General features: G+C 34.4%; 1 protein-coding gene across 5 annotated transcripts in view; it reads left to right on the top strand.

Moving 5' to 3' along the window:
- The window catches only part of KLHL32 (kelch like family member 32), a 103,225-nt gene that overhangs the window by 17,499 nt on the left and 71,217 nt on the right, over positions 1-14,509 (top strand). For all 5 annotated transcript variants that reach the window (XM_032443448.2, XM_015858869.3, XM_085541891.1 and 2 more), the window contains exon 3: positions 616-796. In XM_032443448.2, the coding sequence (XP_032299339.1) occupies positions 616-796 (181 nt within the window). The remainder of the gene's footprint in view (positions 1-615; positions 797-14,509) is intronic.

Genomic DNA, 14,509 nt, shown 5'->3' with positions numbered 1-14,509 from the left:
TTATATTGTCTCTTTCTTTTGTGATAGAAAAGGAAGCTGAAACCAAGCAGTGCTAGGTTGGTTAACACAGAAGTCTTGCATTCATGCAATCTGATATTCAGAGGTGGTGGAAGGCTTCAGTGTTAAAACAAACAAAAGAACAACAACAACAACAACAACAAAAAACCCACTGCTTTATAAATGTGAATGACCCCAAATAATCTGAAAACTTCAAGTAATCCAATATCAGACTTAAACAGGCCACTTGAGATCAAAGTCTTCATGCTTTTGAGTAGATCTAATCACATACAGGCACACTTCACAAATAATCAATTAAGATTTTCTGTCACTTCATTCATGTAGGGTGTTATTCCTCTCATTTAACTCTTAAATGGTTTTAAGTTAATTCTGAGCGCAGCTGGCTGAGATTTTTGAGTATGTAATCAAGTTTTATAACACTGCTAAACTGTGATTTTCTTGAAATGGATGTGCCATGTAAAGATTTTACCTGATAGGATCCATAACTGTACTTCAAAAAAATATCAAACATTCTTAGAAAACATTGATATATATTGCTTATAGAATTGTTGCATATTGCTTTCCTATGTTTACTTACAAAATATTTCCCCCTTTCAGCGTTCAAGAAATGTTGACAGGTCAGAGGCTTTGTCAGTCAAGCTCCCATAATGATGCTGTTCTGGCAGCTCTGAACCAACAAAGAAGTGATGGCATACTTTGCGATATCACCCTTATTGCTGAAGAGCAGAAATTCCATGCACATAAGGCAGTCTTGGCAGCCTGTAGTGACTACTTTCGAGTAAGTCTAAAGATTTTTTCTTTCTTTCTTATAGTAATATTAAAAATTACTCTGAGTGCTCGGGGGAGAATGGTTATCCATATCATACTGAACAAAATAAAATTGAATTTTTATAAAACTCAAGATTACTTGCATCAGGTAAAGTATTACAACTTTATTACATGCACACATACACGTGATAGGAAAGAAAAACAAGTAGAAACTTCCAAACTGTAAATATCAGCTATAAATACGGGACTCAGCCAAACAATTTTGGTGATAAATGGACAAAAAGCTGTGTTAAAAAAATTAAGCTTTTATGCTTTGTAAGAATATGGCAAAAAATGGCAACATGCTACATTCCTGATTCTAATCATGTAGGAAAGACTAAGGGTTGATTAAGTGTTGTGAATCTAAACTGGGATTATAAATGTTTTCATAGCTGGGGAGATGTTACCTAACTTATACTATCCAGGTTTTTATTTTCTAAGAATCAGGAGAATTATGCCAATTTTTATTCAGAGTCAGTGAAGAGAGATTGGCATCTCCAGTGGTTGGTAAAGTAGGATAGGAGATTTATATAGAATTAGTTGAGTCACCATCTGGAAGATGGTGCAAGATTTATATCCACTGGTCATAAAGACTAGATTTAACAGCTTCAATTTTAGCTGTTAAATTTACATAAAGATGAGTTCTACCTTTAGCGTTTCCTGGTTTTTCTTGGAGGAATGTTGGAATAACCTTGCAGATTTTCTAACCATGCTGAAGTAATTTCAGTGAGAAATTGACATTTCACTAATTTTTGAGAGATTTTTTTCATGTTAGCACTGGACTGTAGGGGATAGGATTCTGAGAACATTAAATGTCAGAATTGCCTTGAATAAAATTCAGATGACAACAGTATACATCACTGTGACACAACAAGCTTGCTAGCTTCAGAAATCTGTAGCTCTTAGTGATGATTAATATACTAGCCTACCTTGAGCTCTATTTGGACGGACTGTCATCCAATACTTATTGTTTTATAGATTACCTCAGAAGTGTGCTCAGGTGTCCAAAAGGCTCTGTCAAAACAGGTATTTGGTTTGGTTTTCTTTTTCACCACTTTCATAAAATAATCTGTACAAGTGGCTGAATATTAGCTTCATAGAGATCCCAGTTATGTTTTTTTACATATTCTGTGTCTATTTTGATTTAAGTTAACTGCTGAGGTTGTCCTTTCTTATTTTGAGATTAAGAAGTCAGATAAGCAGCACATATGTATGCAGAAGAGTGTTGGATGTCAGATATTGTCTTACTATCATTTTTTTCTTTGGCTCAGATAAATTCTTCATTTATTTTTTTTTGAGACAAAATAGGGAACTGACCTTCAACAAACAATGGATTTGACCTGGAGTAGCCTGCTATCCTGTCTTCTAGATGGTATAATTGATCTTGTAGTTTTGGCTGTGCTGAAATATCAGAATTGAAAATGGAACTGTTCTGTCTGAAAGGACTTTCAACGTCTGAGTCCAGCTGACTATCCTGAACATTGCAGTGTGACAAGAAGCTTGACTTAGTGATCTAGTGATTATATGTGCATTTTGATAGCTCTAGCAATATAAGTAATATCCAAATAAAATATTCTTCCATTATTTTCCCCTCTGGAAGCAAAATGTAATGTTGCTGCATGACTTCATTTGTCAGCATTTTCAGTGCTGGCAGGTGATTATGTAAGCTCAAGCTTTTCTTGTAGAAAATGCCTTGTTTTTTTTGGTCAAAACAATTCTTTTCTCCTTCCTTATTTTTTACTTGGGGATGTTTATAGTTAAAAGACTTGATATTTTTTAATTTTTTGTCTCAGAAAATTGTACGTTTTTTATGTTACCTGAATGAGTCGTTATATCAATTAACTAGAACAGACTCAGAAAACTAATCATTCTATTAATATTTCTAATCTATTATAAAATGTCAGTAGCACCCTGTGTTGTTTTGTTTTTGTTTTTTGTTTTGTTTTGTTTTTTCCCCCACAGTAAGCATTTTCAGTTCTTAAAAGAATCCTTTTAAACTAACCAAATGGATACTAATTTTGTGTACTGTCTTTACTGTCTTGGTATTTATAGCTGTCACAGCTGATTGTTAAACAGTTTGTTCTCAGAGTTTTTCTGTGCTATCTTTCATCTCTCTACACAGAATTCCAATGTACATAGCAGTGTTGATTGCTCTTATTTTTATAGACAGATTCTGACTATATGGAGAAAATTGTTTCTGATGTTTTGTTACGTGAGTCAGGAAGAGGAAAAGGCTCTCTCCCTAACTTAGGGATAGATTTAAGGTCCTGTAGTACTGATATGCTATCATAACCTGGAAGTGATGCTGATATAGAAATCCTTTTCCCAGGTAATCTTTAAAATGTTAGCTTTTCATGTTGGTTCGAATAAATTCTTTGGTTCTGGTAGCATCTGTTCAGTACTGAGACTTTTGTTCAAAAAGAGGTCATTACCCTCACTATTAGCTTTCTAAGTTGGCAAGTATTTCTTTATTTTTTTCCTTTGATCAATTTCCTTTCATTTCTTAGCTGGAAATTATGCTATAGTTGAGAAATTGAAGTATTTAATCTGTTTTAATTACCGAACATGGCTTTGTTAGATCTCAGTCACATGGATTCATTGTGGCATCTGTTTTTTTTCTAAACTACTCTTAATTCTCACCCACCCCCGCACCCCCCCAAACTTATGAACTTTTTTTGTTAGATTCACCATCTTAATTTTAATTATTGTTGGTTCTTCAATCAAATAATTTAACTATAGCTTTTATAAGGATATTGCTGCTATTTACAAGGAGTTAACGTAAAGTGAGTTCCTATGTGCCTATTATCTACTTATAACTTGAACCCAAGCATTGTAATGATTTTGAAATACAACATTCTAAGTCAATAGACTAATTCTATATTTAAAAAATTGCAATTCTAGAACATCTTATTCATCTTTATCTCTGCAGTTAGTGATTCTTCATTCTGTGAGGTTCTGAAGCAGTCTTCCATTGATGCAGACAGAATTCCCACAGCAGGGCAGCCTGGGTGCAATCACAAGCATTTACAATAATCTTTTATGAATTCTGTTTTCAAATTCCCTACAGTTGTTATTATTGTCGGAGTACGTATGTTTCTGTTGTAATTCTCATAGTACAAAAATGAATTAATTGCAATTCTGCCACTGGTGGATGGTAGGCAACGTGGTGTCTTGTTCTCTGAGTCATCCTCTCAATTTTTTTTCGTTTTCTTTTTTGATTTCCCTATAAAGCAATTGTGGCAGAATCAACTCTATGGTTAGTGAGGTAGGCCATAAGAGACTAATTAAATTATTATTATAACAGCATCTGGTGATTGGTAACTGTGCAACTGATGAGCTTCTTCTATTTAAAAGAAGGACAAAAGTCTTCTCCTTTGCTTCTCTGTGCTGTCTCTGTTCAATTTTATTGTGCTTCTATGGCAAGCATCCTGAAGCTGGGCTCCACTGCCTTTTCTGTGTTGCTGTGCCTGACAATGGAAAGCCAACTTATTGGAGCAGGGCTGTGGTATGGAAGTGTTACATACATATTTTATTCTGCATCCCTCTATTCTATTAAAGAAACCTCCTATCTTAGAATGTTGTTGGATGCAATAGATAATTCCTATATTTTTTCAGTCTCTATTCGTATCTTCCTACACAACCTCAGGAGAAATTAAAGCTATTATTCTGTGGGTGTAGCAAAGCTGAAAACACCTTGTGCTCAAACCACCTGAGAGAATTATTTGGGCAGTGTGTCACTCCTAGCTTCAATGAGTAAGACTAACATGCCATGAGAAGTATCCTAGGAAAGAGACAAGACTGCTGAAGAGCTAAAAACGTGATCTACATCTTATAAAGTGTACACGGGGTGGAAATTTCTTGCGTTCCTCTTCATTTGTACTAGAAGTCCACCACACTGCACGTGGTCTTACATTTTCTGTTGCACATTATTCTTGTTAGAAGTTTTAGAGGAAATTATCTTTCTTTATAAAATAAAAATAATAAAAATCAATTGCTGTATTGTTACTAGTACCTTTTTTTTGCACCATGTTAACTTCATTTTAGTAGCCTGAGATACAGTGTCAGCTAGTTGAATTCATGTCACTGTAGGCCTTCATTTAATAAAAGGCTGGATTTAAGCAGTGGGACCTCTACATTTGACTGTCATGAACAGTAAAATGCTGCTGGTTGTTTAGCTGTGTTGGCAGTTAATCTGCCTAAGACAACCCATATTCAATTTAGAACTCTGAAACCTAAGTTTCAACTTACTGGATGACCTAATGTACAAGTGACCAGTGAATTCAGTGATCTCTTTTTTATAGCTAATGGCTCAAAAGAGGGAGATATCATTAATAGCATTAGATGAGAACATAAGGATGGCCTTGTTGTGTCAGACTGCTACTTCAGTAGTAGCTATTGTGAAACTTATCGAAAAAGAGCGAAAACAGGCTGAACTTAATGCATCCCTGAGAACTCTTCAGCAGTGTTTGGCTTGGGCATTTCTAATGGAGAGTGTAATTTCTTTCTATTCAGTAACCCTGAATGCTGGTCTCATCCAAGCTTTGATGCTGTTTCCCATTGATCCCATACAAGGTCTATTTACTACATATTCTGACAAGAGATCCATGGCATTAGTGTAAATAAATTGGTTTGTTTTGAATCAGACTTATACAAATTTTATTGGATTTTTCTTCTTTTGGAAAAGATGACAAAGCATCATTTCCTAGGTGTTCTTATCACAGCACTGAACAGTCTCTTTTCCAAGTTGGAAACTTCTTATTTACTCAGGTGATACTCAAATGGAATCTGTTACATCTTCTTGATTTTATTTTTGCCCTTCCTTGGGTATTTTCCAGCTGTATTTTTTTGTGAGGTAAGAGTAACAGAATTACATTAAGTGGTAGGCAAAGTGTAGAGTGCTGCATGGTATTGAGTTGTTTACCATTTTGTTCTCTCTTGCCTAAAAACATTTTTTTTTTTCTTTAACCATTGCTGAACACTGAACTGATGCTTTTGTGAAACTCATGTACTCTAAGACTTCTCTTTTGAGCTGTAAGGATAGGTTGGGAAACAATCATTTCCAAATTTAGGATTTTTTTTTCTCATGTGTGTCACTCTACACTGAGTTTTCCAGGCTATTATTCAGTCACTCATATTATACAATAATGTAATAGTTAATCACATGTTGCCTGTGTCCTTACTTGCTGGAATAGTTTTGTCTCAGGGAGCTTTGTAGCCTCAGTGGCCTCACTCCTGTCCAGATTGCCTTTGTATGTGTTAGATATGCAAGACTGAGATGCTCCACTGGAATCATGTCTCCCTTGTGAAAATTGGACTGTTCTTCTCATGTGGATTGCTTTTGTTTGTTTATTTATTTATTTATTTCCCTCTCCAGCTTCTGTTGCTCATTTATCCAGGCAAAGATTAAAAAAAAAGATCCTCTCTTATTTTCCTATTTTGCCTATCTTCATTTTTAAAGGCCTTTGATTAATTTTGTCAGGAGGCTTTCTGGAAATCTGTTTTGTGGCACACTGAAGGTTGGAGCTTGTCCTTTGTATCAATATTACTTTCATATGTATAAAACAAAATGAATGTGTTTGTGATAACACGAAATTCAGTCTAGTAAACCGTTTACAGTCTCAGACGTATGAGATATTCTCAGCTATGGCTGAAATAAAATCCTGGTCTTTCATAATAGCGTATCGCCTATGAAGGTGGGTGACATGTATGTAAAGCTCATTTGAAGTCAGTGTTGCTTGATATTAGGACACACCTATGTTTTTAGAAGCTCTCAAACATGACATCTAAGTATCTATCTTTCCAGAGTTTGATTTCTACTCAAAAAGGGTAGTTAACAAGCCTATAAAATTAATGAGAATAGTTAAATTGACATAATTGTGGTCTATTATTTTTGGTCTGGTGGTTTTTTTTGTTGTTTTTTTTTTTTTTTGTCAGAAATGCAGGAAAAATCCAAGAATAAATGAGAACAGACAACCGTAGCTTTCTAAAAATAAAATGAAAAGATGATTTTTATGGAGTTATTTGCTCAAAAGGAGGTAGATAGTTGATGGAGGGCAAAGCTCCTGTCACAAATGACTATAATGTTAACAGATGCTTGATTAATCAAGACATTCTTCTTTTATTTAGCAAATAATTAATGTTTAAGTACTGTTGTAGGTTTTCTCATTAAATGGTGTGGGTAGTCAAAGAAAAAATCTTCAGTGAGCTGGTTTTATTTTTCAGGTTTCAAATAGTCAGTGGGAGGTATGGGATCTTCTTTAGCAAACTTATGCTATAGTTATAATAGGTTTATACTCATAATGGAAAAACAAGTTTCTTTTTGTAAAGATGTGAACAATGTCTAGTTCAACCTATATAAAATGGGCCAGATATGAAAGGTATGTAAGTATAAATACTAATAAAATGAACCATCTCAGATTGCAACATTAGACTTTGTATTTAACAAGTATACTTCTGCAGTTAGTCTTCAGAGTAGAAGACAAAAGGTAATTATTGCAGTTTACTATTGCTTGGCACATTTGGATTTCATTGTCTAATGACACATTATATAATGACTACCTTCTTAAAAAGCTAATTGTAATAACTAACGCTGTGTTACTTCTTTTACATTAAATTCTCCTGTACAGCTATTAAGTTATGGCTGTCATACGTTGAAGTAGGAAACGTCTTGATGTATGAAGTACACTTTTAATTTTAGCCCTCCTTCAAAGTGTCCTACGTGAAGCACATTGTGGCAGTTAGTGCTAGCTCAAGAGCTGACTTTTATTTCAGTTTTATTTTGGGCTTGATTTTGATATCGCTTGCTAAAATCATCGAAGGAACAATAGGCTTATGCATTTGATGGGAAGCATTAAACCAATTTAAACCAAAATTTGCAAATATGACTCATACTTTCCTATGCTTAACTGGAGATGCTGGATAAAATCTGTTTTCAGTTATGCTGCTTTTTTTGTGTTCCAAACAGCAGGCCTGTTTAAGAAAAACTAATGGTAGGACAGGCTGTGCATTACTGCAGATTTCAGCGGTGTGTTGCATGGCGTGGTCCTCCTTGCAATTCAGTTTTCTTTCTTCTACCATAATGAAAATAATTTTGGCATTCAGGATCAACTATAGTGACTCATTTCTTATGAAACGTTCGAACCGTTAAGGTTTCTGTAGCTGTGGTAGTTTACTTAATTTCCTTTAGTTCTGATATGAGGTTACACATGAAAACTGAAGAATTATTTTGTTTCTACAGCGTAACTTTAGCTACTTTTCAATATGTCTTATTAGTGATGTTACATCAGTTCACTAGGAATATTATGCTACAGTCTACACTTCTTGTGTATCAAATCATGCTTGTGCATCTAAACAAACGTTAGAGAAAAAAAGAAGTACACTGACTATTAAAAGTCGGACCATCACAATATATATTCCATTTCATACATATTCAGCCAAAAATGTAACTTGCCAGCAAGAAAATGTTTCTTTTTGGTTATTTTGACTGGGAGTAAGGACTCTGTGTCTTGTTACAACTGAGAAAATTGCTTTGTTCTTGCTGAGCAGCACCTGATAAATGTGCACAAATCACATCCTTAGTTCCTACAAACGATAACGTAGGGTAGCTCTCTACTTCCATTTTCATTACTTGTTTCTATAGACTCTAAGATATTCATATCTATGTATTACCAGATACAAATAAAAGATATAAATATATTTATATAGGTATATATATTTATATAGGTATAAATATAAATCCCAGACATGTGTTACATATGTGGTTGATTTGGTATGCTTTTAGGTGCAGTGTATCACTCTGAATGATTTCTGAAAGAGACACCAGAGGCTCAGTGATACTTACTTTGCCAACAGTAACATGTGAGCCTTCAGTATTGCATATGAAATATGAAACTGTATTTTTGCTGCTTGTTCTTGTGTTGTTGTGGGTTTTCTTGTTTGTTTGGTTTTTTTTTTGTGTATTTCTGTTAATTTATTTAACGGAATATTTTCATAAACTGTGATTTATTGCTGACATTTTCATTTTTCAGAACTCATTTCAGTTGTGTGGTAAATGCTTAAAGAAAGAAATATTTAGATGGATTTTATTGAGCAGATGTATTAGTGCAGGCTCAGTTTTTAATGATTGATGTTATGTGACATTTTCTCTGAGAATTTGTATAGAACTTGTTCAGAAGAATCATGTAATGAGCCTCTTAATCATATTTCATGCAGTTGGTGTTGATGGATCTGTTTTTCAGTGCACAGGAGACTCCAGAGGCCATGACTTATGAGTGATTTAGGACAGACAAGCTTAAAATTAGATAAAAATGAGCAAGATATAACATGCTAGTTATGAGAAGAATAAGCTGTGTTTTTACATGCAATAGGGAAACATTCACCTATTAAACTCATAAGTGTATGTTACATAAATACAGTGTGGTTAATATTTTATGTACATATTCATCTGTGAAAGAAGTATCTCAATTCTTGCTAATTGTGTGATTTTTTTTTTTTTATTGTGATAGGTAAAAGCAGCAAAGAAGAAGCAACATTGCTTGCAAAATGAAGGATTAGTTAAGAAAGTTGGAAGCTAAGAAAAAGTTAAGCTTAATAAAGGAGTAGATGCTACAAAGGGGATTCAATAGATTATGATCTGTTTATTTACTGTTACAAGAACACTGAGGTGCTATTTTTAGTACAAGCTGCAAAGGAGAAAGTTTGGGCCTGAAAGAGTTTATAGTCCAAGCAGATAGTCTTGGAACTGGGTGTTTGTAATTTTGAGCAACCTGTACACAGATCAGCTTAGGTACTAAATAAGGAAGAACTGAAGACTGTGAGTTGTTCCACTGATGCTAGTTAAGATTTCACAGGCTTAAAATTATGCATGCAATAAAAAATACTGAGATATCAAATCATAACTGAGCTCCCTGAACTGTGTAAGAAACCAATCCAAGATTTCTTAAGTGTTCGTTTACTTTTCTAATAGCTTTTATGATACATTTGAGAAGGACAATCAATTTTCTGAAAAGAAAAAGGTGTGCAACAGATGAACATAAAAGTAAATGAATATGCTATGGGAAATTGATCTGAATAAAACACTGCACTTAATGAAGGTGCCTATTTTAAGATAATTTTGAGAAGAGCTCAGGCAATATCATTGTGGAATTGCAGAGATAGTAATTTCAGATGGTAATTCTTCTCTTCTGAAACTCTAAAACAATACTCAATAGTGTTGCTTACCTTAAAAATTCAGTGCAAACAGCGAAGGAAAAATTGGCAATAATGTCGACCATTGTTCTTCACCAGTTAATTTGCTTGAAAGACTGCATAGATATTCACTCCTTTTCAAAATTGTTGTGTTTTTTTCAGCACTAGCATGTACGTGTTTTTTGTGGTGTTTGTTGGTTGGTTTGTTTTCTTCAGACATGTTTCTGAATTGGGTGTGAAAAGTTAAAGTACAACTACCTAACAAGCTGCTTGTTGCACTTTGCTTTTTACCTGGAGAGTTTAGCCTCAGTGATAAAAGAGGTTGGGTAGGATGACATATTTAAGTTTTAATTTAAGGTAAGACTGATAAGGTCTTTTCTGCTATAACATTTGACATTTGACCACCGCACTTACAGTATAGCTGATAGTTTTTCAGAAAAAGTAGAAGAGTAAAGTAGAGTAAGCTCATGTGCACTGAGGCTGTGGCTCTCTGTTAGTTGACCTTGACATCCTGAGTGTTCATCTTTTCGAGTGTGTTGCAATGAAAGGAACTACAAGAACGCTAGTTTGCTCTGTGCCAACTTTCCATTCTCCCTGTCTGGTAGTGATTGTGAGGAAGTGCAGGAAATGCTTATGACTCTTACTATCAAGAATGTGTCAGATTTCTGGACAGCCCTGTGAGAAAAACAGCTGAAGGTAAAGACATGCTTTGGCACATGAGTTGCAAAGTTAGAGTTAAGGATGAAAAGTGACAAAGTAAGCTGAATAGGAGATATTTGCATTGTGTTGTGCAAAGCAAGGCTGGCCTTGCTGAAACATCATGGGAATGCAGCCTTTAATTCAGATGATTCTGATGTATTCCAAGACGTAATAACTGTGCTTATTGAGGTGACTGATAACACTGTGGTTGAGCAATTGCGTAGTTCAGAATTATGTGCTAGTGGAGGGGATATTTCTTTGTTTTTTGATGTAGTAGGTGTGGAACTGGTGCTGCTGATAGTTAGCAAAACGATGTTTGAGAGCAGAAAATTTGGAATAGTTGTTTTTTTGTGTTGACTGTGGACTGATTCAGTTTGCTTTCTGGTTTTTGAAAACAGGTTTATTTTGAAAGTTGCTTTTAGAAATAAAGAAAAACAGATAAAGACGACTGTCACTTTGCATTTTTGCTGAGCGAGTTTGAGGTATTGAAACAGTATGCTTTATTCTTAGAGGACCCAAAGTATTTCTTGAAGGCAAAAATTAAAATGTTCAATTGCTCATCTTCCATTTGGAAGATTTCACAAAAGTTGATTGGGAATGATGTAGCTGAAATAAGTGATGAGTATAAGAAAATCAAGATAGACAAATGGAAGGATGGATTTAACCTTTCACAACTGGTGATTTGCAACTATTTTAAAGATCCACATACCCTAGGCTATTGAACTTGAAATGACTTTATGTGAATTCAGAAAACTGAAAGAAGTCTCTGGTTCTTTAAAATATTAACAAACTAACATGAGCAAATATCTTTCAATGAATTATTGCTGTTATAGTTTGTAGCTTTCATTCCAGGAATGCCTTCAGAATTTCTTCTGTTCTCCTAAGATGACTATGCTAAAAGGAAACAATTCAATTCTGTCTCTTCAATTTGTACTCCTCAGTTCAGTTCACATAACCCATTATTCTTAGAATTAGTTTTCACATAATTTACTTATCTAAGCCAAGCTAATTGTTTAGGCTTCCTCTTCAGTTACAGAGCAGAAAGGATATTTGATGTGGCCTTCCTTGAAGATTGTGTATTTCTGGTCTCCAAAAAATAAAAGGGATTTTAGGATGTTTCATCCCTCAACATCATGTAAATTGATGTCCAAGCATACCTATTTCTATTTATTATCTGCCCACAGAACACATTCACTTAATTTTGTTATTCAGTTGCCTATCTATGTAAACTGTGTTTCTGGGCTCCAATTACAATTTGCTCCCCATTTCTCTGAAGTTTCTGAGTATTTTAGAAACCTCCCTTCTACCCAGTATTTACATAATATATAATATTAATGCTTGTTTAATGACTTAATTGCTTTCTTTTAAACACATGTTAAATGTTAAACAGGTTATATACAGATTTAAATTATAATTTAATACTTTTAACTGTCTTTCAAATATTTTCCTAGAATTTGAAGTTACATCAGTGTTCAAATGTATATCTAACTAAACATGTATGTAAGAGTGTTTTTAGATATTTATGTGTAAATATTTTTACATACTATGTATTATTTATATATTATTATGTATGTCACGTACAAATGAAAACAAGCTCACTACTCCAACAGATATGGACCATCTGAGTAAATAAGGAAGTGACTGAAGGCAAGGAGCAGTTTTGTACCTCACCATTTCTGACAGTGAGCAATTTGTATTTTTGGAATTTTGAATATTATTCTCATATTTCTGTATTAATATTGTGTTTTGTGGAGCAGTCTGTACATGTTGCTGCAGAGCTGAGCATAAGAAGTTAGATCCAGTGCTCTTTTTTTGTGTTCTCTGGGAACTATTTTGTGAAGGCCTTTGGTTGCTGGTGTCAGACTGGTTAAACTGCAAATATGCCATTTACTAAAGGCTTACCAACTTGCTATGCTGCTTCAAAGTCAAATTTTCAGTGGTCTGAGAGCTGCTTTTGTCAGATATTGTTTGATCATTTTTATCCAAGGTTTGTGTATTTGTGATCCTTATGGGTCCCTTCCAACTCAGGATATTCTATAATTCTGTGTTTTTTTTGAGAAGTTTACTTGCTCTGATTCTGTTTCAGGCATAGATTAGAAGAAGAAAAAGCTTTGATTCCTCCCTATCTTCTCTTTCTACAGCTAAGCGGTCTTTTCACTCCACAAAAAATCGTCCATTCTGTTTGAAGCTCCTTAAAGTCTATGTGGGAACATTTGTGTCTGAGCACATATTGATCACTGAATTTTGATGCAATTGCTCCATAAAGGCAGGAAGATCATGTTCACTTTTATTCTGATGGATTGATTTAGTTAAAATCTTGGCTTTGAAAAAAAAAAACCTTGTTGCCCTTGGTTTTCTGTTCCAGTCTAGCACAGGTGAAATAAGAAAATGGCCTACTGCAACACTGCTCTGTGTTAATTCATCAGGTTACTACTTAATAGAAACAGCAACAATCGATGCATAGAATGCTTTATGTACAGCATTATTAGCAATTCTGTAAATTCACTCTTGCACAAGAGTTTAAACATTTTTCCTACTTTCCCTGAGGCAGAACATACTCTGCAACTGTATATTCATACACTTTAAGGTGTATTGCTACCACACATGGAATGTATTTTTCTAATAATTGCTAAATACATGGAATGTATAAATCTGAAAATAATTGTTCATTGGAGTGGTGAATACAAATTCTTTATCTAAGCAAAAATCTATATTCTAATGAAAAATATCAGAAGTCCTAACCAGGGTATTTGTGAATAGTAACACAGTATAAAACTGCTGGGAATATGCTCATGCTTAACAAATAATCCATTCTGAAAGGCTTAGTGAAGGTAAAATGACTTATCTGGTGTGATTTTTGTCTCAAATTTTCTATTGCACTTTTTGTTGTCTGTCTTTTCCTGTGATATAAAGCTGGTTCAGTAAGTAAAGTTTATTTATCCTGTTCATGAGAGTGTGATTTATGCTGTGATAATCATTCCTGGAATTAAATGTACTTACTCCTAACACTGTAAGAAATCCTTCAGTTGTTTCACTTTAAGATACCATAACATAATTTAGCAAATAAATATGCAGTCCTTTCAACTGACTTCTGAAATATTTTCATACTGAAATGGTAACCAGTTTAAGTTTTAGACACACTTCTGTTTCATAGGACATACAACTGGCAAGCCCATTAAAGTCATGCAAAAAGTGTTCAGAAAAACATGGCTTGGTTTGCAATAGCTCTTTCTAAAACCCTGAGAACAAGCATTAGTAAGCCAGTTCTTTTATTTTTATTTTACCATTAAGCCTGTCCAGCATGCAGAGGATGGCTTTGGATAAAACTGATAGTTGTCACTGTCCCTTAGCAATTAGCGAATGCAAATGAAGCATTATTTTCATCCATGCTGGGAGGCACTACATCCCCAAAAGTGTTAAAGGATCTTGGATGCAAGGCAGGGTTTTGCCCTTGTTTGTTGTGAGGCTGGTTGTCAACTGGTGCTTTTTGGCCTCAAATTCTCTCCAACTGGCAAAAACGGGAGGTCTGCTTTTACAAGGAGCAGATGGCTGATGGAAACCTTGCAGCTCCTGACAAACACTGAATCCTCTCAGTAGCTATTAAAACTCCTTTGTTACAGTTAAATGACAATGAAATGCTCAACCATAATTACATTTTTAATGGAATTAGAAAAAACATTTGAGCTTGCTATATTTATATGTGTATATATATATGTGTGTGTGTGTGTGTGTCTATTTCATGCCTATGTCTTACTATATTAGTATGATAGAGCCTTTAAACTATTTGGCATTTATTTTC

This window comes from Coturnix japonica, chromosome 3 (assembly GCF_054131305.1).
Source record: "Coturnix japonica strain WE chromosome 3, WE-NBRP24, whole genome shotgun sequence".
Lineage (NCBI taxonomy): Eukaryota > Metazoa > Chordata > Aves > Galliformes > Phasianidae > Coturnix > Coturnix japonica.
This window is presented reverse-complemented; position numbering and strand designations above follow the sequence as displayed.